Source organism: Bacillus rossius (genome assembly GCF_032445375.1).
Source record: "Bacillus rossius redtenbacheri isolate Brsri chromosome 4 unlocalized genomic scaffold, Brsri_v3 Brsri_v3_scf4_2, whole genome shotgun sequence".
Lineage (NCBI taxonomy): Eukaryota > Metazoa > Arthropoda > Insecta > Phasmatodea > Bacillidae > Bacillus > Bacillus rossius.
In genome coordinates this window covers 52,904,898-52,931,809 of record NW_026962011.1, presented here as the reverse complement: position 1 = coordinate 52,931,809, position 26,912 = coordinate 52,904,898, and the positions used below count along the sequence as shown (strand labels likewise).

The following is a 26,912-nucleotide window of genomic DNA, read 5'->3' as shown; positions in this document are numbered from 1 at the left end:
TTCAGAAACACCTCTAATCACAGATATTCCTCGATTTGCTTAACTATTTTTGAATCAATCATCTGAAAATAATTTGGTTTCTAAGTTTTTATTCACACACAGATTTATTCAATTAAAATTTAGGTTATATCAATAAATACACTTACAGTAAAAATTATATTTTAACATGGCAGCGTTTTTGAACCTGCATTGTTAAATAAAATAAATATGGCTGCCTCCTACACATGGTAAAAGTAAATATAAACAAAGGTTAATGCAGTAGCTGACATGCTGATTGTGATAGCTGTATGCGGATATTGGAAATGAGTTTCTCCCCAAGAACATTTTGCAGGTGTATACGTGGAATTCACTTTAGTCAACGACGAGACACTGGCATTCACAAATGGGTAAAAACTAGTATTTTGATATACATGCGTGTGTGTGTTGCTTTCAGTGCATATATATTTTCGTACGGTTATTTTGAAGAAGAGCCACTTTTATGAAAAATTCCAAAATGCTTTTCTTTTTACATCCTGAATTTTTTTTTCCAATTATTATCTAAGAGGGTGTTGTGATACTTCAGGTAGTGTACCAGTAAGCGATCATTTTATAGAGTGGTTATGTTAGGTACACTAAAGATAATTATTCCATATCACGTATCCAAGTGTATCCCTTGATACTGATGGCCTGATCCTGTATGATTGCTCCTGTGGTACTTTATGCTTGCGTTTTAATTTAGTACGTCGAAAGATCCTGGACATTTCATTTCCATTTCATTTCATTTATTAGCGTCCTATATTTGACAGTACATATGTCCAGGTTTTGTCAGCAACATTATAAATAAAATACATCATAATACACACAAAACAATATAAAAAAAATACATTATAACACAATAATATATGATACAATAAAAAATGATAATATAAAACAATGCAGCAATTTATGTAGATGCACTGAGGAATTCATTGACAGAGTATGGAGCTATTCGTAGTAGGTAATCTTTGAGATGTCGTTTAAATATGGTATGTGATTGGGATGCTGTATTTAACAGGGATATCGGTAGAACATTTATTAGTTTAAGGCCCATGTAACAAACATAACAGTGCAAACAATGTTAGGAAGTGAAAAACTTTTTTCCGGATATTTAACTAATTTGATAATGCTATAATTCATTGTTACATCAAGTTTTTGTTATATTCAGGATATTTCGCTGTACAAAATTAAAATAGTCCGCATCATGTACCATAGACTTGCAAGGACGCATGCTAAATGTGGCTTAGTCCCAGCATTATGAAACTGTGGCTTCCTGTCGCTGTTGCGTGATGTCACAGAATCAATGCTTTGTCACTTCTCCCATCACTTCTACCAGTTACCTTTCGCTAGCTTCGTCCTCTTGAAATGGGTAAAGTAGTTGTGATGTCTCTTTGTTACTTTTTTTTATTCATAAAAAGGGCAGAAATGCATCAGATTTATCTGAAGCCAAACATTGCTTACACTCGGTTTTTATTAATTTTTCATGGTGTCGAGTTTCTGACAGTTATAACAACATTAAAATTAAGTAAATAAGGCTATCTTATTTTTTCACAGACAATTTTAATTATTCAGCTCACATGATTGCTGGTACATGTATCTTCCTATAGGATGAAGAACTAACAGACGATGTGAAACATAAAATAGAGAAGTTCTGGCATGGAAGACTGAGGAAAGTAGAGTTTGAAGAGAACAGTCCGAAAGAGAAGTACTACGTGCTGTCAATGTTCCCATATCCGTCTGGGAAGTTGCACATGGGGCATGTTCGAGTGTACACCATCAGCGACGCAATGGCTCGCTTCCATCAGATGAATAACAAAAACGTGAGTATTTAGGGCTCAGCGAGTAATGGAAGGAGCTAATGGTATTGATCACTTTAGAAGGCCCAGGTCTCGTCTCTCTGCCAATCGCACATCTTTCCACCATGCATGGAAAAAGACGTGTCTTTGACATTAGCTTTTGAAATTCCTAAAGGCTTAAAAAACATCCCTGATTGTAACCAAACATACTTTAGCTTCATGACAGTATAACACACATCAAGTCAATTCCGCTATATATTTGGGGAAAAGTGTGGTGACTTGTATTAGTGTCATAATAAAAGTGTAGTAGACTATTTGAATTGATAGCTTCTATAATCTGTGTCCTAGTTGTCAGATCATTTAGACTAAGAAAAAATTATTTAATAGGCTAGCAGCTCATTTTATTTTGGACTTGTATCATATTTTCATGTGTTTAATGCCATGAGGGTATGACGGTGATAATGTTTCTATGCGAGAAGCATACAAAGTCATTACAATGTGGAAACTGCATAGAATAGAACCATATAATTACATGTATTTCTTTTTAAATGATACTTTCCAATGAAAATGGACTATTTTAAAGCTCAAAAAGGCTTGCAATTTGAAACAATTTGAGATGGCCAACCTGACTCCCCACCCTCTAAGCCATCCCAGCATGTATAGTTGATGGACATTCCCGGTGGTGGTTTGAAGGATATGCCTATTCCTCTCTCCTCACCACTCTCATTCCACTTCTGCACCACCTCATTGGGAGCAGTTACCATCCTTCCTCCTGGAGGTCGTCATTCTGATAGTTGTTGCCTTTCACACGGTGTTCCGTGCCATAATGTTCCTTCCCTGCAGTCTTTCAGTCAGTGTTGAACTAAGACGTGGTCGTTTGTGTAACAGATGCTGGTACAATGTATGTAATTAGTAACAACAAAAATGTGTTGCATAAACATGTGATTGTGTGTATGTGACTGTGAGCTATATTGCATACATTAGAAACTCTTGCCATAAGACATGAATGTAATTCATTTATAAATTAAAAGACATACACAACTAGAAAAAGCAATTAATTAATTTCTGTGCAATTTTTTTTCATTGTGCACTACTGTTATTGTGTGTTTGTATCTGCAATCAGTGTAATTGTGTCCCAAGGTTATTCACCCCATAGGCTGGGATGCGTTCGGCCTTCCTGCGGAGAACGCTGCGATCGACCACGGCGTGAAGCCGCGGGAGTGGACGACTCGCAACATCGCTCACATGCGGGAGCAGCTCAAGAAGCTCGGCTGCAGCTTCGATTGGGCTCGGGAGATATCCACGTGCGATCCCGCGTATTACAAGTGGACCCAGGCGCTGTTCTTGAGGCTGTACGATGCAGGCCTCGTTTACAGGAAGGAAGTAGGTAACTCTGTGTTACGACTTCCTTGAATGTAGCCATTCATAATTGCAGGATGTTCAGTTGCAGAAGTATAGCAGGCAAAGAAAACTTGGGAGTAGTTAGTTCTGTCGCATTATGCTGGAATCACAGTAGCGTGATGCTACAACAAATATTACATTATTGTAAGCATGTCATTTTTAACAGTGCTACAAACATAACAAAACAACTGGGTATAAAATATTTCTTGCCGTTACATATGCAACCTATACATGACAGAAAGTTAATTTTAAATCCCCCTTTTCCCTCCTCTACCACCCTCTCAGGGGACCACAACATTGTAAGTATTTTTCATAAACTTATAATCAAAAAGTTTGGGGTGGTATCAGTGGCGTAGCCAGGATTTGTGTATGGGGGGTGTTAAGAAGCATGCCCCCCCCTCCCCCCCCCTGTATTAAAGCGGGGGGTCCGGGGGTCCTCCCCCGGGAAATTTTGGATTTTAAGGTGTAAAATAGTGCTATTTTAACAGTTTTCGGTACTTAGATTTAATATTGTAATGGTAAAAATTTTATTAATTTTAATATCAAATTTGTTTGAGTGATGAATAAGAAATTAATTAAAGATTTGGTGCTATGGGGGGGGGGGGGGGGGGGGTTAACCCCTAACCCCCCCCCCCCGGCTATGCCCCTGGGTGGTATTAGATACGGTTGAATACGGTACTGAAAAGTGGTGTTTTGTAAAGAAAGACAGGTGTAATGTAGCGTGGAGCGTGTGCGTCCCTGCAGGCCCTGGTGAACTGGGACCCCGTGGACCAGACGGTTCTCGCGGACGAGCAGGTGGACGAGAGGGGCTGCTCCTGGCGCTCGGGGGCGCGAGTGGAGAGGAAGCTCCTCAGCCAGTGGTTCGTCAAGACCACCTGCCTGTCCAAGTACGTGCAGACACGCATGTCCCTCTGCCAGACTTCCGGCACCTCGTGTGACACCGCGAGCGACGCTGGCTGACAAGGTGGATGACTCTGAGCATCCATCAAATAATTTGTATGTTGGACTGGTTCTGAAATATTTGGGTATTTGACGGAATCAGCCGATGGAAAAATATCGCTTCTAAACACATATATAATTCTTCAGCTGTTAGTTTGTTTGTATGAATTTATCATGTGTACTTCATTAAAATTCAGTTCGCTCATGGAATGAGGTATTTTGCTTCTATTTTGATTATGTTTTTACGCATAAATAAAGATATGTACATATCTGTTCTTGTACCTGTTTGTTGGATATTCCAAGTTGTGAGTGTGTCTGATTTTTCGTTCTGGAATGTTTATAGTTTGTTCCATGGCTAAAAACCTTATTTCTTTTAGGCCAAAATTTAATTTATATTATAGTATATATTTTTGCCACATTGAACTTCAGAAAATGGATTATAAATAATCTAAAATGTGCAGAGACTTAGAGTAAAGATAAAGGTATGGTTTTGTGACTCACTGTCTTGCACAAAAGACTAGACAGTAGGTCTGACTCAGTCCCCGGGTTGCTCATTCAAATGCTCTGTGCCAATGAAGGACATGGCAGTCAGAATAACAGTATTCTATTTTATTATCTCACTTCCTCTCCAAAACACTAATTCATTAATAATTATTTCTTATAAATTATTTTACTTTAGCCTACAGTATGCCATGAACGTGTGTAATGTATTTGTATTCAAACTATAATGTAATTATGAGTAAAGCCACAAAATGACAATTGATATGAGTGTACGTGTATCTTATTAATATAGCCTAACACCTAAGACAGTGTCCACTTTTTGTTGTAAGTAGTAATACACATTTTACAATTGCAGTGTTACACACATTTTTGTGCTAGTCTATATATCTTATAGAACACTGCATGTCTATTTTAAAAATAAAATAATGATCACAGAAACTTTTACTAAAAATACTTTGAATAAATATTATAGAATCAATTTTGAGTCCTAAATCCTGATAACTTTCACTAACCAAGATGAGTAGTGGAGGGAGAATTAAAAATAATAAACAGTTTTCCTGGACAGTTTAGTGTCTACTGTCTAATGCCTTTTTGATACAAATTTAATTTTTTTACAATGTCTGACATTGAGAGCAATAATTAATTCTTTATATATGTAGTTTATTGTTTAATTAAAAAAAAAAGGTTGTGCAGTATCTGACTTACAGAGGGTTGTTTCTCATAGTTGAAGCAACTGTACAAAATAGGGTACTAACTCCTCGTTAATAAATTAATAGTAATGCCAAATTTTGGTATTTTGGTTCTAGCACTATGAGTCTGGGAGCCCAGGATCCTATTATTTAAAAAACAAAAAACCTTTGTATGTTGCAAATTAATTTTTTACACTTGGCAGTTTCTTTGTGTGAGTATGTTTAATGTTCGGCTGAGAAAGAAAATGAATTGGCCGACCGTGTGTTCGTGTTGCACCCTGAGAGCAGCACACGTCTGTCACTGTCGCAGGGCGCTGTACGACGGTTTGAGCGACCCGCTTCTGAACAACTGGCGAGACATCATCAAACTACAGAGACACTGGATCGGGGAGTGCGACGGCATGAACATGGAGTTTGAAGTGGAGGGCTTGAAGGTGCCGCACACTCTGACCGTGTGGACGGACAGGCCGGAGAGCGTCTTCGAGGCGAGCTTCGTGGCGGTCGCTCCCGGGAGCGTGCTGGACCGGCTGGAGTCCCCGGGCAGAGGGGGCCCCTGCAGGAGACTCGCAGCGAGGGTCAGGAACCCCTTCGCGGGCGGCTCTCTGCCGGTGTACGTGACGGACCAGGTGGAGTACGGCGAGGGGGCCGAGGCCCGCCTGGGGGTCCCGGGGCTCTCGCGGTGCGACCGGCAGTTCGCGGAGCGCCAGGGCGTCCCGGCGGCCGGCCCCGCCACGGAGGAGGCCAGGGGGGGAGCGCCCCGCGCCTACCCGAGCAGCTCCAAGCTGCGCGACTGGCTGGTGTCGAGGCAGCGCTACTGGGGCACGCCCATCCCCGTGGTGCACTGCGGCAGCTGCCGGGGCCCCCAGCCGGTGCCGTACCGGGACCTGCCCGTGGAGCTGCCCCACTCGCAGCAGCTGTCCGCCCGGGGCCGCTCGACCCTCTCCGAGGCCGCTGACTGGCTGCACACCAGCTGTCCCAGGTGAGCTGCTGCTTCTCTCGTGCATCTCTGTGGCTGGGAGCTTTCCAATAAAATACAGCTCATTTCCCTAATATGTGTACATCTTGAGTAAAGTATTGTAAGTTCATTTTCCTTCCCTCATTTATCAACATATGATATCCACATGATATATGTATGGTGTGATGCTTATCATACTCTTACTGTAACTGTTTTGACCATTGTAACACAATCCTATAACTAGAGACCCGGAAAATTCGCGGGTTCAATGACCTCCAGGATAGACTCCAATATCCTCTATACACTCGGGCAAATGTCAACTGTTCATTGGCTGCTGACTTGTGAGTCGTCTCGACTGGGTGGCCTGTGATTCGACACTTCTATGAGTGAGGGTCTCTAATTGGCCCTCAGTCCTCCAGATTAACAGTGAACCAATGGCAGAAGCAGCACTAAGGTATAATTATTTGAATTTTAGCATAACACGAAATGAACCCGCGAATTTTCCGGGTCTCTACCTATAACTTAGCTATTTACAACCAACCATATAATATAGTATATTGCTGTATTATATTTCATGCATGAGCTCAGATCCTGATGATGGTACGTTTTGAAAAGTGTGCTGCCTGAAAATGATTTATGTTGGATATGTAATTATTATGTCCTTATTAATTTACTCAGGTTTGTTATTTTCAAGGTGTGGCGGAGATGCTGTAAGAGAAACAGATACAATGGATACGTTTTTTGATTCATCGTGGTACTTCTTGCGTTATTTGGACCCGCACAATCTGCAAGAGCCGTTTAACAAAGACCTGGCATTTAAGATGATGCCAGTTGATTTGTATATTGGAGGGAAAGAACACGGTGAGAAATCTTAGATATGTACCTATAAATATAAAAAAATTAACTTTATTCTGAAATATTTCAATGTTCTACTGTAAAATACTAGTGGTTTTGGTTTTATTTTATTTATTGTAAATTTGTTTATATCCATAATATCCACTTGGCACCTGGAAACAGTGTAATTCTTTCAGTTTCACATGAGCAATGTAGTGTGTGTGTGTATGTATTGTGTGTGTGTGTGTGTGTGTCTATATATATATATATATATATATATATATATATATATATATATATATATATATATATATATATATATATATATATATATATATGGTGATGCTAAATGCTTAGTTTAAGTTTAGATTATTAAAAATAACAAAGGTATTAAAACAAACAAAAATACATACATCTTTTAAGTTTGTTCAGTTAGGTTTACTTAACTAAAGAGCATATTGTGATACTTGGGTACATGTCCAATATAAATGGGATGGCTGTAAATTTTTTTGGTACCGGTAAACAATTGCTATAACAAATGCACAACACTCGAAGCTCTGAGAAAGATGGTGTCCTAGTTACGCCACTTCACTCAGACTGGACTCTGGGAAGTGCCGAACCCTCAAGAGCCACAGAGAATGGGAAAGTGCTGGGGAGGTAGTGAGGCGTCACTGCTGATCTGATCAGGCGGGTAGTGATGATGGACGGATGGGCGCTGCCTGCATCACACAGGTCTGGCTAGTCCTCGTGACAGTGTGTTTCCTTCCAGCGGTGCTGCATCTGTACTATGCCAGATTCATGAACCACTTTCTGCACAGCGAGGGCTTGGTGCCTCACAAGGAGCCCTTCAGACAGTTGTTGGTCCAGGGAATGGTGAAAGGTCGCAGTTTCAGGGTGAAGGGCACCAACCGCTATCTTTCATCTGATCAGGTTGACCATTCAGGTAACGTTATACCTATCTCCCATGTAATGAATGACAGCTTCTTTAGAAAATAACCGTATCATTATTTCTTTTCCTGTGTTAATTTTTTTAACATGTTGCACATTCAAAGTAACAATGGATTGGGCTTAATTGTAATTCGAACTTAGTGTTGTGTGTAGCTATGTTTTACAGTAATACCCTGAACTTACGCGATAGGTGGGACTAAACTATAACTGTGTAAATAAATTCCCGTTAAGTCGAGGTACCATTTTGCATTAAAATACATACATACATACATACAAAATATGTAAAATTGGGACCAGAAGCTAAAGAAAACCATAATTTGGAAAAAAATGTGTAATAAAATCTTAGATAATACAACAAATTATATGATTATGAATAGCAAAACGTAAACTGATGTTATTTTGACGTTGAAGGCTTCATAAAATCTAAGAGAGTCATCTGACAGATCAAAGATTTTCTTCTCACATAGAATTTTCTCGTAGCATGCTAATATTTTTTTTTTATTCCTTGTTTTGTTGCAGAAATGTGCTGTTCGTTGGCATCTATGTTTTCCAAAATTTTTAACCTTTTTCAATTGAACTGAGTCCTTTTGTCAAGTTTCCAACAGACAAGAAGATTTAAAAAATCACATAACTCCAGATTCGCATAAGATGAGATAGTGTAAGTCGAGGTATTACTGTATTTCTATTACGTATTTGTCATTGGTAGGAATGACTGTCAAAAGTAAATTCCAAAATATTGCCATCAGCTGCCAGGGAGTAAAAGTAGATAATGGTTACATATCAATTTTTTACTTTTTCTTGACGGATATGTTTTAAATTGATAGTTTGTGTTCAAATGAAAAAAAATTCAAAAGCACTTTCTGTATTTACATGAAAATAATCTGACTGAATATATTGCGACTCCAAACTTTTTTATTGTAACTTTATGAAAAACGATTTATGGGGTGGAAATCACAATTAAAGCCTATAGCACTTGAAAATTATTAAATTAGAAAATGTATTCCATATTTTCTAAAACTTTTCTGGTGCCACTTTTGTCAGTAGAATGATTTACGATAGCCTCTTTTGAAACACCAAGCTGCAGTTAGAAGAAGAAAAAAATTTGTTTTATGACTGGTTCAAAAGCAGTCATTCAGAAAGCATAGCGTGCAGTGGTCTTCTGGGAGAGAGAAATAAGAGGGCCAGCCTTGAACCTTATATGTTCTTGGGTACGTTTGGCAACTTAATACAAGGAGCCAATGGCCAGAAACAATGCAATATTAAATGGGATGCTTAAGACATTGTGTTGGTTGATGGTTTAGTGTTTTTTTTTTTAATGGGCATTTCCATTTTATCTACAAAGCATGCTCATGGGACAGTATTGTCAAGTAGGTGAGGCAGGTAGCAGCTGCACAGTTGCCGCGTGGACTCTGCAGCCAGATGACTGTACACTGTCGCATGCAGGCAGCACGCCGGTGGATAAGGGCTCGGGGCTGCCGCTGGTGGTCGCGTGGGAGAAGATGAGCAAGTCCAAGCGCAATGGGGTCGACCCGGAGGACGTCATGGGGCAGTACGGCATCGACGCCACGCGGCTGCTGATCCTGGCTGACGTGGCCCCAACCTCACACAGGAACTGGTCCACCGACAGTGAGTTCTACTGTTTGCTCCGTGTGGACCGCACGCAGCACGATGAGCATCAATCCGTAATGCTCAAACTCTTGCCCCAAATCATTAGTCTAGTATTTAGGGGGATCCAGGTTCAAATTCTGTTTCACTAAACTACTCCAAGCGAATGCTGGGATATTTTCTTAACATCTCCATGATCAGTTATGTTGATTGTTTTGATTATCAACTGATCCCATATTGCCTCTCTCAGGATTCGTGAAAGCTCGTATAGTCCAAAGTTGTTTTATTTACTGTTGTTTTTTTTTCCCCTAATATCTTTAATTTCATTTGATAACAATTACATTTAATGCATCACTAAAAAAATTTTCATTAACAAAGATATGAAAGTTCTGCTGCTACTAGTTGGTCTGCCATGTTGATGGGCTCGTCACGTGGCGCAGTAGTTGCCACAGTTGCACTGCCTCGCGAGGCATCAGGAGCATCAGGCCTTGCTGGTGATGTCACAGATCCACTCTGCTGGCGCAGAAACGCCTTTCTGGTTTCCTGTAGAGGCTCATGCGTGGCACTAAAGTTACAGATCAGATCTATACACCAGCAAAGCGTATTGCATATTTATCAGGTTTCAAGATTGATTTAATGGCTACATCCACCATCTTCCAAATTTTTTGAAAATAAATACATATTATAATATTTAACTGTGAAAAAAGTTAAAAAATTGTATTTTTCATACTTTTATTTTTATAAATATGAGTAGGTTCCTATGGTTAGGTACATCTGGCTTTATTATTATTATGTGCACTTTTTAAATGCTACAGGTTGGAGCAGTGTGGTAAACGTGAGCTTCAAATCACCGGACTCAAATTGCATCTTTCCGTTACAGCATTTCCAGGCATCTTGAGCTGGCAGAGGCGTTTGTGGCTGACCGTTGGCAACTTCCTTCGAGTGCGATCGCAGATGGCGGCGAAGAACGCACGCGCTGAACAGAACAGCCCGGACTTCCAGAAGGAAGAAGAGATCATGTTCGACAACAGGAACTACTATGTGAAAGGAGTGACTTTCAACTACCAAATCTCTTTCCAACTGAGTATTGCCATATCCAAAATGCAAGGACTCACAAACAGTCTACGAGTGAGTAAACTAGATTCAAAACAGTTATATATCAGGGTGGTTCTTTTTTTTCTTTCTTTGCTTTGCTAGGATAACTAAATTGATTCAGTATGTCCACTACATCCTAAGATATTTCAGTGCAAGTTGGTTCTTTTCACAGAAATAATATTTAAGCTGCTGTGAAATTTTCTTCTTTGTAGCTGTCAGGCTTTGAGTGGTGGTGGATTTAAGGTGTTCAAGCATAAAATGAAATAAAAAGTAAAGTGGACATCATGTGAACAGCACTTTTTTAATATAAATTTTTTGAATAAATAGTTTTATCATTTACCACCAACCTATGATGCTAGTTCCTAGTAATTGTTAGATTCTCTTTGATATTCAGAGTGCTTGCCACTCACCAAGATTTTTTTTGTGTACTAATACTTACCACCTGTGATGCTTAAGCTCATAGTTTCACCTCTTATCTAACTCTGGTGACTTTGATGTTGACAAATGTTTGACCCAAATTTATATTTGTTTCCTCTATTTTATTCTAATTTTATAAAAAAGAAACGTGGGTTGAGCATAATTACTAACATAACATTCAAGACAGAGTTTTAAGCTAAACAGAAGTCTGAATCTTTGAAACCTGGTAGAGCAGGGCTATTTTTACAGACATTGAGTTCAGTTTGGATAAAAAAAAATGGAGATTAAGGGTGTTGATGTAAATGGTGCAGCTAGCCAAATGCCTGACACGCAGAAGTATATAATCACTTAATCAGTACCTTATTATTTCAGACATCTTTAGTTAATCCTGTCTATCGATTATCTTTTGCATTTTTATTATTTTAGTTCTAAATTTTTTTAAATTTTTATTCATTCATAAGGTTTCATGTTCTGCTTTAGTTCCTTATCTGTATTCCTTGGTAATATTTTTGTTTACTTGCAAAGTTTTGGAAAAAGGTTCAACAGTCTCTGTCAAAGTCACACTGAACCTAATCTTGGTTTACTGTCCCACAGAAAGCCACGCCGACCGCGGTGGGAGCCAGCCTGCAGTTTGAGCGAGCACTCGCGTGCCAGATAGTAATGCTTGCACCGATGGCACCACACTTCGCCTCCGAACTGTGGTCTGGTTTCGTGTCTGCCCCCCTTCGTCTCGACCGGTCTGGGGAGATCCAGTGGGACAAGGGGGTGCTGGAGCAGTCGTGGCCTCGGCTGGACCCGGCCTACCAGCTGGATCTCATCTTCAAGGTACACTTCTGTTAGTGCTGATGAGAGTAGACACTTATCAGCACCAATAAATCACAAGCTCCCCAGATGTAAAAGTTATAATATCATGACATTAATTAGCATTTATCCAAAAACTTAATTCTAATAATAAAAAAAAGGAATATTTTAATGTTTGAAATTCAAGGAACATCATTTCTGGACAAAAAAATTGTATCAAAAGTGCATGGATCAGACAAAATTACCGTATTTACTCGAATAATCGTCGCCATCACTTAATCGTCGCACCTATTGTTTGAGGTAATGAATTTGGTATTTAAGATTCTCCTCATAATCGTCGCACCCTTATTTATTGACGGCTACTGAGGCGCGACGCGCAAATGGAACAGCCGTAAACACAAAGGAACAGCCTGCTTTCACGTGGCGTGTGGCGCTTATCATTGGTCCAACCTTGAGCGGCATGTCCTAATTGGCCGTGTGGGAGGAAGGAATGTGTGTGGAAGATAAGATGCTGTGATGCCATTGTTTTATCTCATTTGCATTGGAGTGGAAAGTACCGATAATTGCAGAGTTTGAGAAAGTTAATTTTGTAAAAATATGGGTAAATACAATTCGTATCCTGCCACTTTCAAGTTGCGCGTAATCGCATTTGCAGAAGAGCATGGAAAAGAATTTTCAGTAAGTGAAAAACTTGTTCGTGACTGGCGAAAACAGACAGACAACTTGAATAACACGTGACGACAGCGGCGATTGAGATGACGTTGACATCCCGGCAAATGAATCTGATGCATCAGAATCTAGTTCAGACAATGAATAGTTAAACTTGGTGAGTGTTGAGACTGAATGTGTTTTATAAATGTATTTTGTTTATTGATTTTTTCGCAATTTTGTTTATACTATATTTTTATTTTGCCAAACTTCTTGTAACCAAAAGTTGTTTTGTTTATTTTGCGCGTATTGTAAATAAATATTATGTATAGGTACCATGTACCTAGATATTAACTTCTTTAATTAAGCATTTTCAAGCGATTTACAAAAAAAATTTACTTAAAAATTTTTTTTTTTAATTTTTCTCACATATTGGTCGCAGCTCACATTTTTTTCATAAAATTTGGTAAAATTGATGCGACGATTATGCAAGTAAATACGGTAATTTAATTTGTGATATTGCATCTCTTACTGGATAACTTTTAAACCACAAATGCTCACCAATTTATTTTTATTGTTCTTAAACTAATTAACTACAAATTATTTTATGGTAAAAATGCAGCATATTGGTGGAGTAAGAATTATATAACAGCTTTCATAAAAATAAAACAATAACACTGAATGTTTCTGTTTTAAATATGTAACTGTTAAAAATAAAACCATAAAATCTTGTCTGTTCAACACAAATCTTTTTTTTCTTCTCCCTGCAGGTGAATGGTGTTAAAGTCAGTTCAGTGAAAATGGCGAAGACTGCCTTTGACAACTTGACGCAGTCTCGTGCGCTGGAGATGGCCGCCACCCAGGCAGCTCTGCAGGAACACACGAGGGGCTACGAGACTGTGGACACAGTGTTCACCTTCCACCCGGACTACAGGGCGGAGCTGCACTTCGTCACCAGGCACGCCAAGCTCTCGTCTCCTGCTCCGGAGTGAACGCCGGTCCACAACCAACACTATCAACAAAATGTTGTGATGGCATCGGAAAATTTTAAGTGAAGTGATCAGTCGGTAATTTATACGGTTGCACCGCGAGCTGCGTGGCATGTATGTACCAAAACAAGATCAAAATACTAGCAATATATTACTACTCTAGTTGAGACTTGCTTCTAATTTTGGTCATATTGGCAACATGAAGTGAGAAAACCATCACTAGTGTAAGCAACCCAACTCACTTATGAACAGTCTTTTTTTTCTCAAGACCAAAGTGATTTTTGAATCTTAGGCCATCTTGCACAGCAAGCTACAGATGCTAAGGCAGCTGTATTGCAGGTCCTACCAACTAAATGTAATACACAATTTCTCTAACCAATGCCAAAAGCTGAACTAGATTACCATGTTTTATTGCGTAATCATCGCATATTTTATACTAAAATCAAGTTTGAAAATTAGAGGTGCTACTTTAATGTGAAAAAAACTTCTTTTTTTTTATATAGGTAAAGTTACTCATAAAAACCAAACCTATACCTGGAAAATACATTTATTTAAAAAGTTTAGTATACTAAAGCACATCAAACAATTTTTTTAAAAATAAATCACGAAAATACATTTATTTAAAACGTTTAGTATACTAAAGCACATCAAACAATTTTTTTAAAAATAAATCACAAAAATAAAACCATATTTTGTTCAACTTTAAATAGAAAAACTAAAACCGTGACCCGAACATAAACTGGAAAACGCACAACTATTGTCGTAGTACACACTTACTCAAGAAAGAGTGTGGGCTATCAAATGTAGTTAACTAGGCACTTGACAGAGCATGTGTGTTGCATACAATCGGCGAGCTATCGATATCCGACTACATGCGCGCACTTTATACGGGAATCAACATAACCAAACTATTCCTGGCTACATTTTTATAAGGGGTACACAGTGGTAACCAAGACAAACAGATAAAGGTTATAATGTTTGAAAATGTCTTTAAAAGAAAATTTACACATCATACAACTTCTTATTTCTGTTAAGTAAACTGTAATATCTGAATAAATAATATATTTAAACTTTAAAATATATTCTATATGAAGAAAAAAAATTATTTATGGGCAACATATACTAACTTGAAAAAATGTAACATTTATCTTAATGAGAAAATGGCGGGACCTTAACATTTGACCATATTGTACGGGGAATTGTATTGGTACATCTTGAATGAGTATTGCAATTACTCTATTTTCCCATTATAACTACAAAACTGCCTGATAGATTCTTGAAAACAGATTGCTGCTACATGGTGCTTTATCTTGTTATGTTTACTACCACACAAAGCACTCGGAATCTAACAGCGGGACCAAAAACATCATGCAACGTTTATGCGAGAATTTTTTTTTTCCTCTTTAAATTTGAGCAGTGTGACGATTATGTGATAAAACAGGGAAAATTGAAATTTTAGCAGAACCCTGTCAGAATTTTATTCAAGGGAGCAAAAGGAATAAACATTAAAAGCAGGAAATATCAATTTAGCATTTGTCAGTATTTAATTTTTTACCAATGGCCTTATAAAGCTATATAAACAACATTCATGTTAAAACGACTTATAGGTACACTCGATGCTCAAATTTGCTTAAACCACGCCAACAATTTTTCTCCAACTTCATAGTGCTTCCAGCTTCTATTTTCTTTGTCTTTACAGACAAGGCCACATTTATGTAAGATTGTCTCAGATTTTAGAGTGGAAATGCCTGTCTATGACAAATTACTTTGCCACTTGAACATTCCTATCTACAAATGAAATAAATTTAACTCTGTAAGAAATATAAAAAGCTTTATGGATTTTTATGCCATTATAAAACAGTTGGCAAACTAAAAACACCAGAATGGAAAAAATGGAAAGATTTGTTATTTTTGTTTCCAAGACTAATGTTTCAGTACATATAACAGCAAGCATAAGTACTACCTCTGATATATAGAATACACAAAGGTTTTAATTTTTTTTTTTTTGCATTTCTTGAACGTGTGAAAACAAACATTATAAACAGGAAATGGATAATTCATGAAACGTTACACACATGAATTAAATACACTGTCCTAATTGGAAAATGTTAGGACTTTAAAAATATGACATACACAGGAAAACATTGTAGGCAGAAATATTATAACATGGTTTTACTGTACAATTTACTGGTGCAGCATTAAGTTAGAAGTAACATTGTGAACCAGATTAAGAAAAATAATGTTTGTTTCACTTCCTTTTGGCAAAACACTTTTTTTTATAAATGGTACATATATGTATATTTTCTGTTACGATAGATCATACAATGATACCTTCATACTCTACAAGAGATACCCTACAAATCTTTGTAGAAATCACACTGAGCCTGAATTTTCAATCTTTACTTTTGTTATGTGTTAATATTGTAGTAGAACCTCACTGGTACGTGTGCTGGATTAGACGAGAAGTCCAAAATTAGGAGTATTTTAATGCACCATCTAGTAATTTATACAGTGCCACTAGTCAGTACAAGTAATTTACACAGCCTAGGTAATTAAAACCATAAAAAAATAAAAATTGCTTAAAGTTTACCAATTTTATCTAATGCACTGCTCAACAAGGGTCACATTTGCATGACTCTTGCACAAGTATTTTATTTGCATGCATGTTCTGAGTAAAATGACAGCCAGTTGTGCGTAAACAGCAATTGAGTGAAAATGGAATATTGTTTACTAAGGAAACAGAAATATAGTAACAGTTAGGGTTGTTATGGATAAAAAAAATCACAGGATAACAAGTACAGGTGATAAAAATAAACATAAGGTATGATTCCAATCACCCAAACATGAGCGTGTCTTACAGAGTGTACTCTTTATGATAAAATGTTACTTTTAGTAACTATAGTAGGCAAAGTTCTGCCTAAAATTATATGCTAATTGTGCAATCGGAAGAAGAAAAAAAGTTGGAATTCTATGCCTTCAGTCACAAGGCATATTTAACCATGCGAGGATGATACCCAAGAATGCAGAGATAATAAACTATCAACATAAAATAAAGCAAAAACATAATGTAAAACTAGCCAACCAATGTCTGTTTATGTGAAAAATGCTTAGCATTGAAACATCAAACTAATATATTTAGTATAGAATGGCACATAGCATCTCACTGAGTTTAAACATACAACAATTATATCTAAATAATTATCACAGCATGCCACCGAGTCAAAACAAGTAATAACTTCTAAATTATCACAGACCCTCACACGACTGAGCCCCTCCTGAACCAACGCTGTTCCAGAGTTCCAATTTTAAACAATCACTTTTTCACCAAATCAATGTTGTTTACTATTTCTCACTGCTTTCGGAAATCTGCACTGGTATTGCTACTGTTCCATTATATCCATTGTGCTGGATATTATTCAGTTTCTGAATGTATTCTTGAGGTAATCCCGACTCCCGAGCACCTTGTATAATAACCTGTGGAGTTAACATTACATGTGCAGTTAATAATATACAAACAATTCTTTTTTTTTTATGTTTTAATATTTTATATTGAAAACAATATTATTATATTAAGGACAGTATTCCAAAACTAAAAAAAAAAAGTTAGCATGATCACTCCTACCTGCCAGTATATGTAGGAAGGCCGACTTTCAAGTGGGCGTGTTTGGTTCCTTCCAAGAGCTGGGGGCGTCTCCGTCAGCTGGTAGGTGCGGCACAGATATCTCTCTCCGTCCAGAGACGTGACCGTCACGTTGCGAGGGAAATACAAGCCCTCGCCAACTCCCTCCTGCCTGAGTGGTCACAAACAAACACAACTTACAACTGCCTTACCTAGAGCTCATCTGGATAGCTCACATGAAAATAATTTGTTATTGATCTTCCTAGGTGTAATTAACTGAAAATATTCTAATTTGAATTATGATGGATATTGCCAAATGGAAAACACGCAAATATACAAGTAAATATATGAAATGGAAATTATGTTACTGCCAACTAAGCCAAAAAATCCAATTGTAATTGATTCATAGTCATCATAAAACCAAATACCTTGATAAATTTATGGAATTTATTGCTCTTTGTAAACTAAACATTTCTGTGAATTTAATCATCTAATTTTATAATTTTATAGTATTTTTGAAACTGCTATTTTTAGGTACCTTTGTCGATTATGCGAAGTGAGTGTAACTAACTCGCTCACTCACACACAATATATGTTTTGATTTTCTTTCTTTAATTTAAATATTTAATAAATTATGAAAATTAAAATGTTCATTTCATTATCAATTTTGTCCTTGCATTGTTTCTCAAAACATCAACAACCAATAACAATGTAAAAATTAAGAACTAAGAGCAAGAATAGTAGATGATACTTCACCACTAGCAAAGCAAGGGGCTAGTTATTAGACATGATTACATTTAGCAAGTTTTGTAGCAACTAATAAAATTTCCAAACATACATTTTCACTTTTTTTCCTTTCAATATTAACTATTAGTATTACTTCTTCAATAAATATAAAGATGTCAGGTGCATTAGTAACTTCACCTTAAATTAATGTTTTTGCTACTTTTTTAAATTTGTATAGCTTTAAGTGTTAGTTATTACTATAAGAAGGAAATGTATCTGTATTTGTTGCCTATTTAATATAAATATTATTTAAAAAAACAACAGTTTTAAACAAAGGAAATAGTGTGAGAAACATGTCTGAGTCGGTGAAAATAACAGGGCAACACAAGTGAATTAAATCTTGCTGGGTAAAACAAATGAAAACAGAGGAATCAGCAGAGATCCTACCAGTCAATTAGCCATGTAAAAATAGCAAAACAAAACATTAAAGAAAAGGTACATCTATATATATAAAAATGAAACCCGTTTTCCTTGGTCACGGCATCACGCGTGAACGGCTGGACCAATTTCACTAATTTTTTTTTTGTTGTGTTTGCTATGGTCAGGAGAAGGTTCTTATGAAAGAAAAAATTAAGAAAATTGTGCGGAAAATTAGAAAATTTAAGAATAATGAATTCCTATTTCCCTTGGTCACGCCATCACGCGTAAATGACTGAACCGATATCACTAATTCTTTTTTTGTTGTGTTTGTTATTGTCACGAGAAGGTTCTTATGAAAGAAAAAATTTAACGGAAAATTAGAAAATTTAAGAATACTGAACCACCATATATAAAATTATTTCCAAACTAACCCAACACTTTGTACAATATAAATATTTTTAAAGTAACCTTATGACGTTTGACATAGAATTGACAGAATGTTTGCTGCAAATATCTTCAAAGAGGATGTAAAGAAACTGTATCGTATAGGAAATATTTATCAACATTAACGTTTTACTACATATTGTACCGGTACATTCGGTACAGAGCTGCTGGCGCAGGCTATTCTGGCTGTGTACATTCTGCCTAGGCCATTGTCATGCCATAATTCGTTATTACTGTGTTGCAGTTTAAAAATAGAAAAACAAATCAATACATATGTAAACATTTTCTATGTTTGTTTTTGTGTGATATACTTACTTATAAAGAAGAATACAACTGTTTTCTTTAATTTACAGTTGAATTTTCATTTTTGAACTTTTTTAATGTAAATTTATGTCGTTTGACATATAATTGTTTTAAAGACTAAGAAGATTTTTGTGGAATTATTGAATCCTATGGAATAAACACTATTTTGACAATATATATTTTGTTTTTTATTTAATTAAATTAGTAAGGTCCTTTTCAGTTATAGTGATACCAGGGAATTATGGATTCATTTTTATATGGAGGATATTATAGATTCCAGTTCAAATTGAATAGGTACTCATACCTAAGATAGGTCAGCTATACAAAATAAAGTAGTGCATCATTGCTACGCTAAGGCGGTACGAAGTTCGCCGGGTCAGCTAGTTAACAATAAACATATATGTATTAGGATAAGAAAACAACATTGCCACTAAATGTTAAAAGATTTGCTAAATTTGACGCTTCTATGAATTCTGTTGTTTATATTTTTATTTCAATCAACTTTCAACCAGAATACCAATTTACTCACGAATATCAAATATAACATATAGGTTAGTTTCCATTTCCCCTCAGTCCAACCCCAGGGGTGTACCTGTCTAAGCTGGGCAAGTCTGCCAGGTCGATCTCCCACACAGCCCCCCAGCAGTGCTCCGAGTCGTCCGGAACTATCGTCGCAGGGGTGCCGCCCCACGACCGGGAAGGGACCGTACCAAAGTCCAGGCGGTAGTTCTGGGAACACATCCACGCAGGTATCACCAGCCCCCACGGAGACACTGTGGCAACGTGCTTTCTCACTACGAAGGAAAACTCCCGTGGCTCAAGAGAAATAACAATCAGGTTGATGGTGGCACACAGCCCCCAATCCATACTCACTTGCTCCTCGCTGACTGAGAAATTTCTGTGAACAGCTCTACAAAAATGGTTCCACTCATCCCAAAAAAAAACTTTTTACTCTGTTCTCATTTGTGATGCAACACATTCTGACTTAGAAATATACTCAAAAACACATCAACAACTTAATTATGAGATCATCCAAAATAAAATAAAATCAAAAAAGTTCCTGTTACTTGAGACTTTTGCCATTTTATATTGTTTCTCTGAAGATTCAATCTGTAAAACAAATAATCAGTTCAGAAAAAAAAATTCCAGCACCATTTTCCATTTCTCTGATAAAATATGGTGATCTTTCTCCATCATTTCATTGGTTTTTGCTAAAGAAATAAAGCTTTAATTACTAATCTGTTAATATAATTTCTTGTATCAGTGTTTCCATTACAATTGGTTCAAGAAATATGTAATATATGAGATTCTCATTTTATTATTTTTATTACAATCTGAATGAGTCACTTCCCATCAACTGTCAATGGCTCACTAGTCTTGGTAAAGTTCATTCTGCAAGGACTTTGCCCCTGGCACTAAAGAAGTATTTATTACTGTGTGCAGCTTGTACAATAATGCTATCTTAATTAATAAACTAGTAGGGATGGTACAGTAAACATGTAAAAAAATGTGTTATCTACATGTATTATATTGTATAGTGTGTCACTCAGAATATTGAAATTTATTTCATATTGTTACTAGTGGGGAAAACTGGTTTCGAAGCATAGCCTTACTGGTTTAAATCTATGTCTATTAATTTACAAACATTTACACAAGTCTTCACCAAACTCCTAATCTTGAATAGAGAGTAATTAAATTTTAGAAATGATACTAAACAAAACACTTATGCAATGAAATGTCAAATTAGGATAACATTAATCAATAAATTTGTCAAATTGCAGCAGTATTTTTTGAAGTTTTCCATTACACATATCAAAACTGACTTATTTTCCTTATATTAAAGCTTGGGTTATTCCACAGACAATGCTTTGGCTTTTCTGCAATTTTCGAACTAAGTCTTATTGATATGTTCAGAATAACCCCTGGCTGTGACTCACCATCGTCAGTTCTGTACCCGGCTCACCAAATTTTTTAAAAAAATATGACAAATATTATCTAATTTGTTTTGAGTAAAAATTTTAAAATCTCAACTTACTTAAATGTTAAAATCTGCATGTACTATGTTGTTTTGTGTTCAAAATTATTGTATTTTATAACAGAAAATTGACTACATTCCTAATTTTATTATAGTCTACATATTCTGCATTATTTTCTGTATGTAGAAAAAAAATTCTATGCATAAAGAACTATCCCTAGGACCTAGGTAGTGTATGCTGTCAAAGTGATTTTGTATTTTCTAATGGCTAAGGTTACATTCTACATGTGCAAGGTCAACTTCACACACGCTGCGGGTAAGGCTGTTGTAATTGCTCTGCAGCAGGCCAAACAGGTAACGAATGATATACATCATTAAAACGTGTTTTTAAAATTAAAATTGATCTTGTTTTATTTAAATGTGGATGTATGGTCATTTTCTTGAACCCAAATGCTAGCATTCACCCACCACAAACTAAGTTTTATCTCTTGATAGAAGCATGGCTGTGACTTCCATTATCTGCTAGTTTAGTTCCCAGCGAACAAAATTCAGTCCTGTTGATTTTTGATTCACGTAAAAATTTGAAGGGTTAAAAAGTGCTTTAAGTTTATGAAATACAGTTGGTTTTCTTCCTCTTGTTAGTATACTTACTGTTTTCCCACACTTTCATTTACTGTGTGCCTTCTAAAATAGTCTGAATTTCAAAAAATCCCTTGGGTAGTATTTGGGATTGCAGACCTCAAACATTAATTTCACTCTTACATAAAAACACATTTACTTTAAAAAGATGTGTTCACTGCTATATTTATACATCCACTCTATTATTATATAATGAAAATCTGTGGAGCTGTTACCTCTAATTTAGCAGCCGCCACCCGCACTGCAGACGGGTTATTAATGTGCAGTCGCTGAGCCAGTAGATTGCTGCCATATGCAAAATACAGGAATTTGCTTGCCATTACGCATGTGTTGCTGCAAACAAAAAATTAAATGTCTTAAAATATACGTATTTAAAAAGAACTTTCAGTTTGTGACAGATGAAAATACTTATTCATTCCTTTATCAATACTAAAAGTTACATTTTAAAGTTGGATTATATATAAATACTTTGCTGCACATTATAACTGTAGCTTACACTTACAAGCTCACAGACTATTTCTTTCCATTGAGTACGTAGCATTCTGTTGCTATTCCTGACAAGTGCTAATCATGTACCAAGTATTGCTCTAATTGCTTTTCTTTTGCTACTACTTCATCCCCTATACACTATACACATTTTTACTGCCTGTTTTTTTGTTAGCCCTCAACTCTTCTTACCCCCACTTCTTTATTCCTTGTCTCATTATTTTCTTACCTACGCAGTTCCTCAGTTATTTTTCTTGCCAGTGTGATATATCTTGAAACATCAGTCAAAGTAGATATTACACTGACATTTAGCTTGATCCAATTATAAATGTAGTAACATAAAACAAATAGAAATAGTCCTCTCTAAGAATTAAAAAAAAAATTCAATAAAAGTTTTTTTACATTATATCATACATAAAAGTTTCTTTGACCAAACTATCTATTCACCCAGTTTTACAGTGGTTTCAGTAGGAGTGATAAAAAAATTGAAATGTAATCACAAAAGTCTTCAAAATATATTATTAGTAGGTAAGATCTTGAGTATGGTTGATTAATGTGTTAGTATTCAAAAGTTTGAACAAAAGGTTTCAGTACAGAGTACACTGTAGTATTAAAATAATCTCAATGCGATAAAAATTATATTATTTGTTTTTTAAGATATGCTCACCATACCTTATAATTAAATGACAGTGAATGTTACATACATTCCAGAATCCTTACAACTTGTAAGTTACAAGAAAATAATTGTGTACCAAGAACGTTATGTTGTAGGTCTGTATCTGGCAATAATGTCACTGATGATCACTCATCACACAAATACCACACGTGTATTTACTAAAAAAAAACACAGGGATTTGCTATATGTATAGTGCCACGATGAGAGACATCATACAGACAGCACAGTGTTTTGAAATAAAAATTATTTAATGCATGAAACACACTCAATTGTCTCAACATTTTCAGCAGTATTAAAAAGAAAAATATCAGTTGCAAAAATGTACAACAGGCAAGTGATTTTTTTCCCTTTTTTTTCATCCTGACATACATTAGAAACAATTAAAAATAATTTATAAAATATATGTACTCATAATTATTGTGGACTTAACATTTAAATAATTTTTTCTGCATACACAGATAAAGATAGATATACATATTTACTTTTTTCCTATTTATCTAATAAATAATATATTTCACAAATTATTATTTTTTAACTTAACATGGTATCTGTATTTTTAAAATTTATCATTATACCACACCGTTTGCATTTTATTAAGAATTGTTTCAGATCTTGGTGCAACAGAAAATTCTCTCGTAATTAGCTATCACATGACCATTTTATAGTTTATGGTGCACTCTGGTACTATTATAACTTCTTTTAACCAATTTCTGGTATTCCACACATAATAAGGTGATCAGAGGGTGAATATGGTTTAATAAAAAAAAATCATTTCTCTAAAACTAATCAAGCAAGGTTAAGACATTGGGGGTGAAAAGAGGGTAGATTTTATCACGAAAAATTTGTATCACCTAATGTATTAACAGGGATGGTGAGAGAATATGAATAAGCCTAAAACGTTATGTAGTGTTTCTTTTATGTTTTTCATAACTAGAGAACTTCTGGGGGTAAATGGTGGTAAGTATGGTTTCCAAATACAAAATTGTATCTCGAGAGTTGTTGCATTGAAATCATCAACTACAGGAAATGCAGCAGGGGAGAAAGCCATGATCTGTAATAATGCAAATGAAGTTGCGCGTAAAAGTTAGTAGGCCTATGCAATATACTGTGTATAAAAACAATTAATAATTAAACTTAAATTCTTTGCTCTACAACTATGTAATGACTTTTTAAGACTACAAAATATGACACTTTCATTGAAATCAATGGACTAAACATTGCAAGTTATCTTTAAAAGATTTGTGCAATGGGAGTGCATGACTTGATGTAAGTTTTTGGACATACGCCATTGCTAAGAACTTTTTCTGTTGAAGAAAAACTAATAAATAAAATAAATAAATAAAAATACCCAAAAAAGACAAAAAAACACACAAAATTAAGCAAACAATTGCTGTTGTCAACAAGGATATGAACACCACAAAATATTCCGAAACAGGAATATGGTCAACAAACAAAGAAAAATGTACCTGTGTTTCCGTACCATGTGCGTCTCTGCCTGAGGACGGGAGCAGATAGCAGTTCCCGAAACGTCGCTTGTTTCTGTTTTGGTAAAACTATTGTATTTGTTTGTCTTTTCGTTTTGTCGTGTTTTTGTCTCGTTTCAACTGTTGTGCTGAATTATTTTGGGTTCAATATTTTTGTGTTGTCATCATTTGTGGGTTTTTTTTCATTCTCTTAGTACAGTTTTCTTTGTTTTTCTTTGTTTGTTGACCATATTCCTGTTTCGGAATATTTTGTGGTGTTCATATCCTTGTTGACAACAGCAATTGTTTGCTTAATTTTGTGGGGTTTTTTGTCTTTTTTGGGTATTTTTATTTATTTATTTTATTTATTAGTTTTCCTTCAACAGAAAAAGTTCTTAGCAATGGTGTATGTCCAAAAACTTACATCAAGTTAAACATTGCAAGTTTATTCAAACATTATTTTATTGACAATATGTAACCTAAATGACAAAGAATTTCACCACTTTGTCAGTTCAATGTGAACCCTGCATTTTATATAAATAGAATGTGATGAAATATGAGTCAAACACGTAAAAAGCACGTACGTGTATTGCTCACTGAATGATCAACTGGTAATTGGTAGAGGGGGCAGGGGGCCCAAGCACCAGAGGCCAGGTTGAGTTTCAAGATTTTTTTCTGATAGGATGATAATTACACGAGTCTGTTGATAAAAGAATTAATTGGAAACTGTACAAGTTATTTGATACAGGTAGATCAAATTTACAGTTGTGGCAATGGTGAAGTCTACACTATTTGTTTTTACATAGGTAAAGGGGAGGGAAGCCAACAAAATTGACCCCCCCCCCCCCCCCCCCGGTGCCGTTAGTTTCTCTTGAAGTCCCTAAACACGAGCATGTAAATATATCTTATATGTATTTTTTTTTTTCATTTACAAGTTTTCTCTCAATTCTCATATTTTTAGGTGTAGGTATGCAGGGTTATCATGATCTTTGCTCAAGTGTCAAGTTAAGATTGAATTTTTGGGGGATTCTAGAACAGAGGTGCATGCTGTTTTAGAGGTCAAGTAGGAAATTGGCTTGTTATCGCTCCATAATTTGACTTTAAAGATTTTTGTTATTTTTTTTATATCGGGTGACCATAGTGCTTTGGTGGCTGAGTTAGTTATAAGTGAATTTCTTTACAAGTTCCCCCAACAAAAATGACATTTATACCTTCTTCTGCTTGCCACCAAAAAATTGTAGCAAATTTCTAACTAGGACATCTTGCGATGTCAATATATTGTTCATTAAACTGTAAAATTCTCACGTTGCTGCTTTTCTGTAAATAAAACAATAAAATTCGTAAAATACGTTTTTCGAACACTAAAGATGTTCATCTATTTACCCTGTAAACAGCATATCTTAATTCCGACTAGTTGCTGAGAAATTGCTGTTATCAGGTCTCATTAGATAACCCATGCAGTGAAATGGCCACCGCCATGTTGTGCTTTAATTGTGGTATTCCATAAGAATGTATATATTCCGCATTTAGATAAGGTGGTTAAATGGAAAGTAAATAATAATTACAACAGGAAAAATTACGTGATTCCCTAATGTGCATCCACACCCAAGCATCAACCCTTGACATGTATTTATTTTTAGACGTACTACTTGTTACGACGTATGTTTGCTACACGCATAACATCATAATAGCACCAGTAAAACTGCTTTGTAGACAACCCTCAGAACAGCCTATGACAAAATGTTCATTACAGTGAAATAAAAATAGTACTTTAACAGAAGACTAAGAGCATTAAAATGCTACTAAGCAAAATACCAAAAGGAGATTAAGAAATACCTATTCAAGATGAACAGCAGTAATTTACTAGTAAAAGAAAATGACATTGCTAACATCTTGGCTATTCGAAATGGGTTAAAAAAAACACCGCAAACAATTGGATATTCAACCAACAACAAACGAAATCAAAGCAACAGTTTCACTTGACAAGTATTTACATGAATGTTGAACTTTAAAACGCAATAATAAGAAAAATTAAGTAAGCACAAAAAATGTAAATAAATAGTTAAATAACTATCAATGACAATCAATATTCCGGTGCCGGAGCCGGAAGCACATAATTAATTATTAGAAAAAAGAATTAAATTTGCGAAACGTTTTACTCGCTGACTCCTTTGAACTATGAACTCGGGGCATCCTTGGAAGCTTTACTTGCCTAAAACAGTATGGCGGGTATCCATTCTACTGGTGGAGGGTGAGATGCTCTCGGGCCAAACTGGTCATGCTCTCGATGCTCTTCATCTTGAGAAACAAATGCGAGGGCAAATTGTTTGCTGAGTGTTTCGGTAGGATCATATTCTTGTGTGTTCTGCAATATTTATTTTTAATTCTTTGTTGTTTTAATGTTTAGTATTGACGCCGCCGTCAGTGCTCCCTCTGAGAGCACAGGCCGTTATGTGTCCTCAACACCTGATAAGTGCCGCGCCCGTGCGCGCAACGTAGTGCAGTGCCCCGAACGGCGTGACGTCAGT

General features: G+C 36.0%; 2 protein-coding genes across 5 annotated transcripts; one reads left to right on the top strand and one right to left on the bottom strand.

Annotated features, from left to right (window-relative positions):
* The first annotated feature begins 232 nt into the window (after positions 1 to 232).
* Positions 233 to 13,800, top strand: LOC134542483 (leucine--tRNA ligase, mitochondrial). Its single transcript, XM_063386807.1, has 11 exons — positions 233 to 386; positions 1,623 to 1,835; positions 2,952 to 3,194; positions 3,957 to 4,099; positions 5,652 to 6,320; positions 6,991 to 7,157; positions 7,900 to 8,073; positions 9,522 to 9,704; positions 10,564 to 10,811; positions 11,790 to 12,020; positions 13,415 to 13,800. Exons 1-11 carry the CDS (start codon positions 288 to 290, stop codon positions 13,634 to 13,636), a joined length of 2,592 nt encoding a protein of 863 aa, XP_063242877.1. The 5' UTR covers positions 233 to 287; the 3' UTR covers positions 13,637 to 13,800.
* Positions 13,801 to 15,158: 1,358 nt separating this feature from the next.
* LOC134542485 (gamma-glutamylcyclotransferase-like) lies at positions 15,159 to 26,616 on the bottom strand. 4 transcript variants are annotated; one of them, XM_063386811.1, is made up of 5 exons: positions 26,597 to 26,616; positions 21,975 to 22,092; positions 19,738 to 19,874; positions 17,256 to 17,424; positions 15,159 to 17,107 (listed from the first exon to the last, which is right to left on the bottom strand). In XM_063386811.1, the coding sequence occupies exons 2-5, from the start codon at positions 22,077 to 22,079 to the stop codon at positions 16,976 to 16,978; spliced, it is 543 nt and encodes a 180-aa protein (XP_063242881.1). In that variant the 5' UTR covers positions 22,080 to 22,092; positions 26,597 to 26,616; the 3' UTR covers positions 15,159 to 16,975. The 4 variants fall into 4 exon arrangements, with proteins under 4 accessions (XP_063242881.1, XP_063242879.1, XP_063242880.1 ...); XM_063386809.1 differs by lacking the exon at positions 26,597 to 26,616 and adding an exon at positions 26,221 to 26,552; XM_063386810.1 differs by lacking the exon at positions 26,597 to 26,616 and adding an exon at positions 25,768 to 26,083.
* Positions 26,617 to 26,912: the final 296 nt, after the last annotated feature.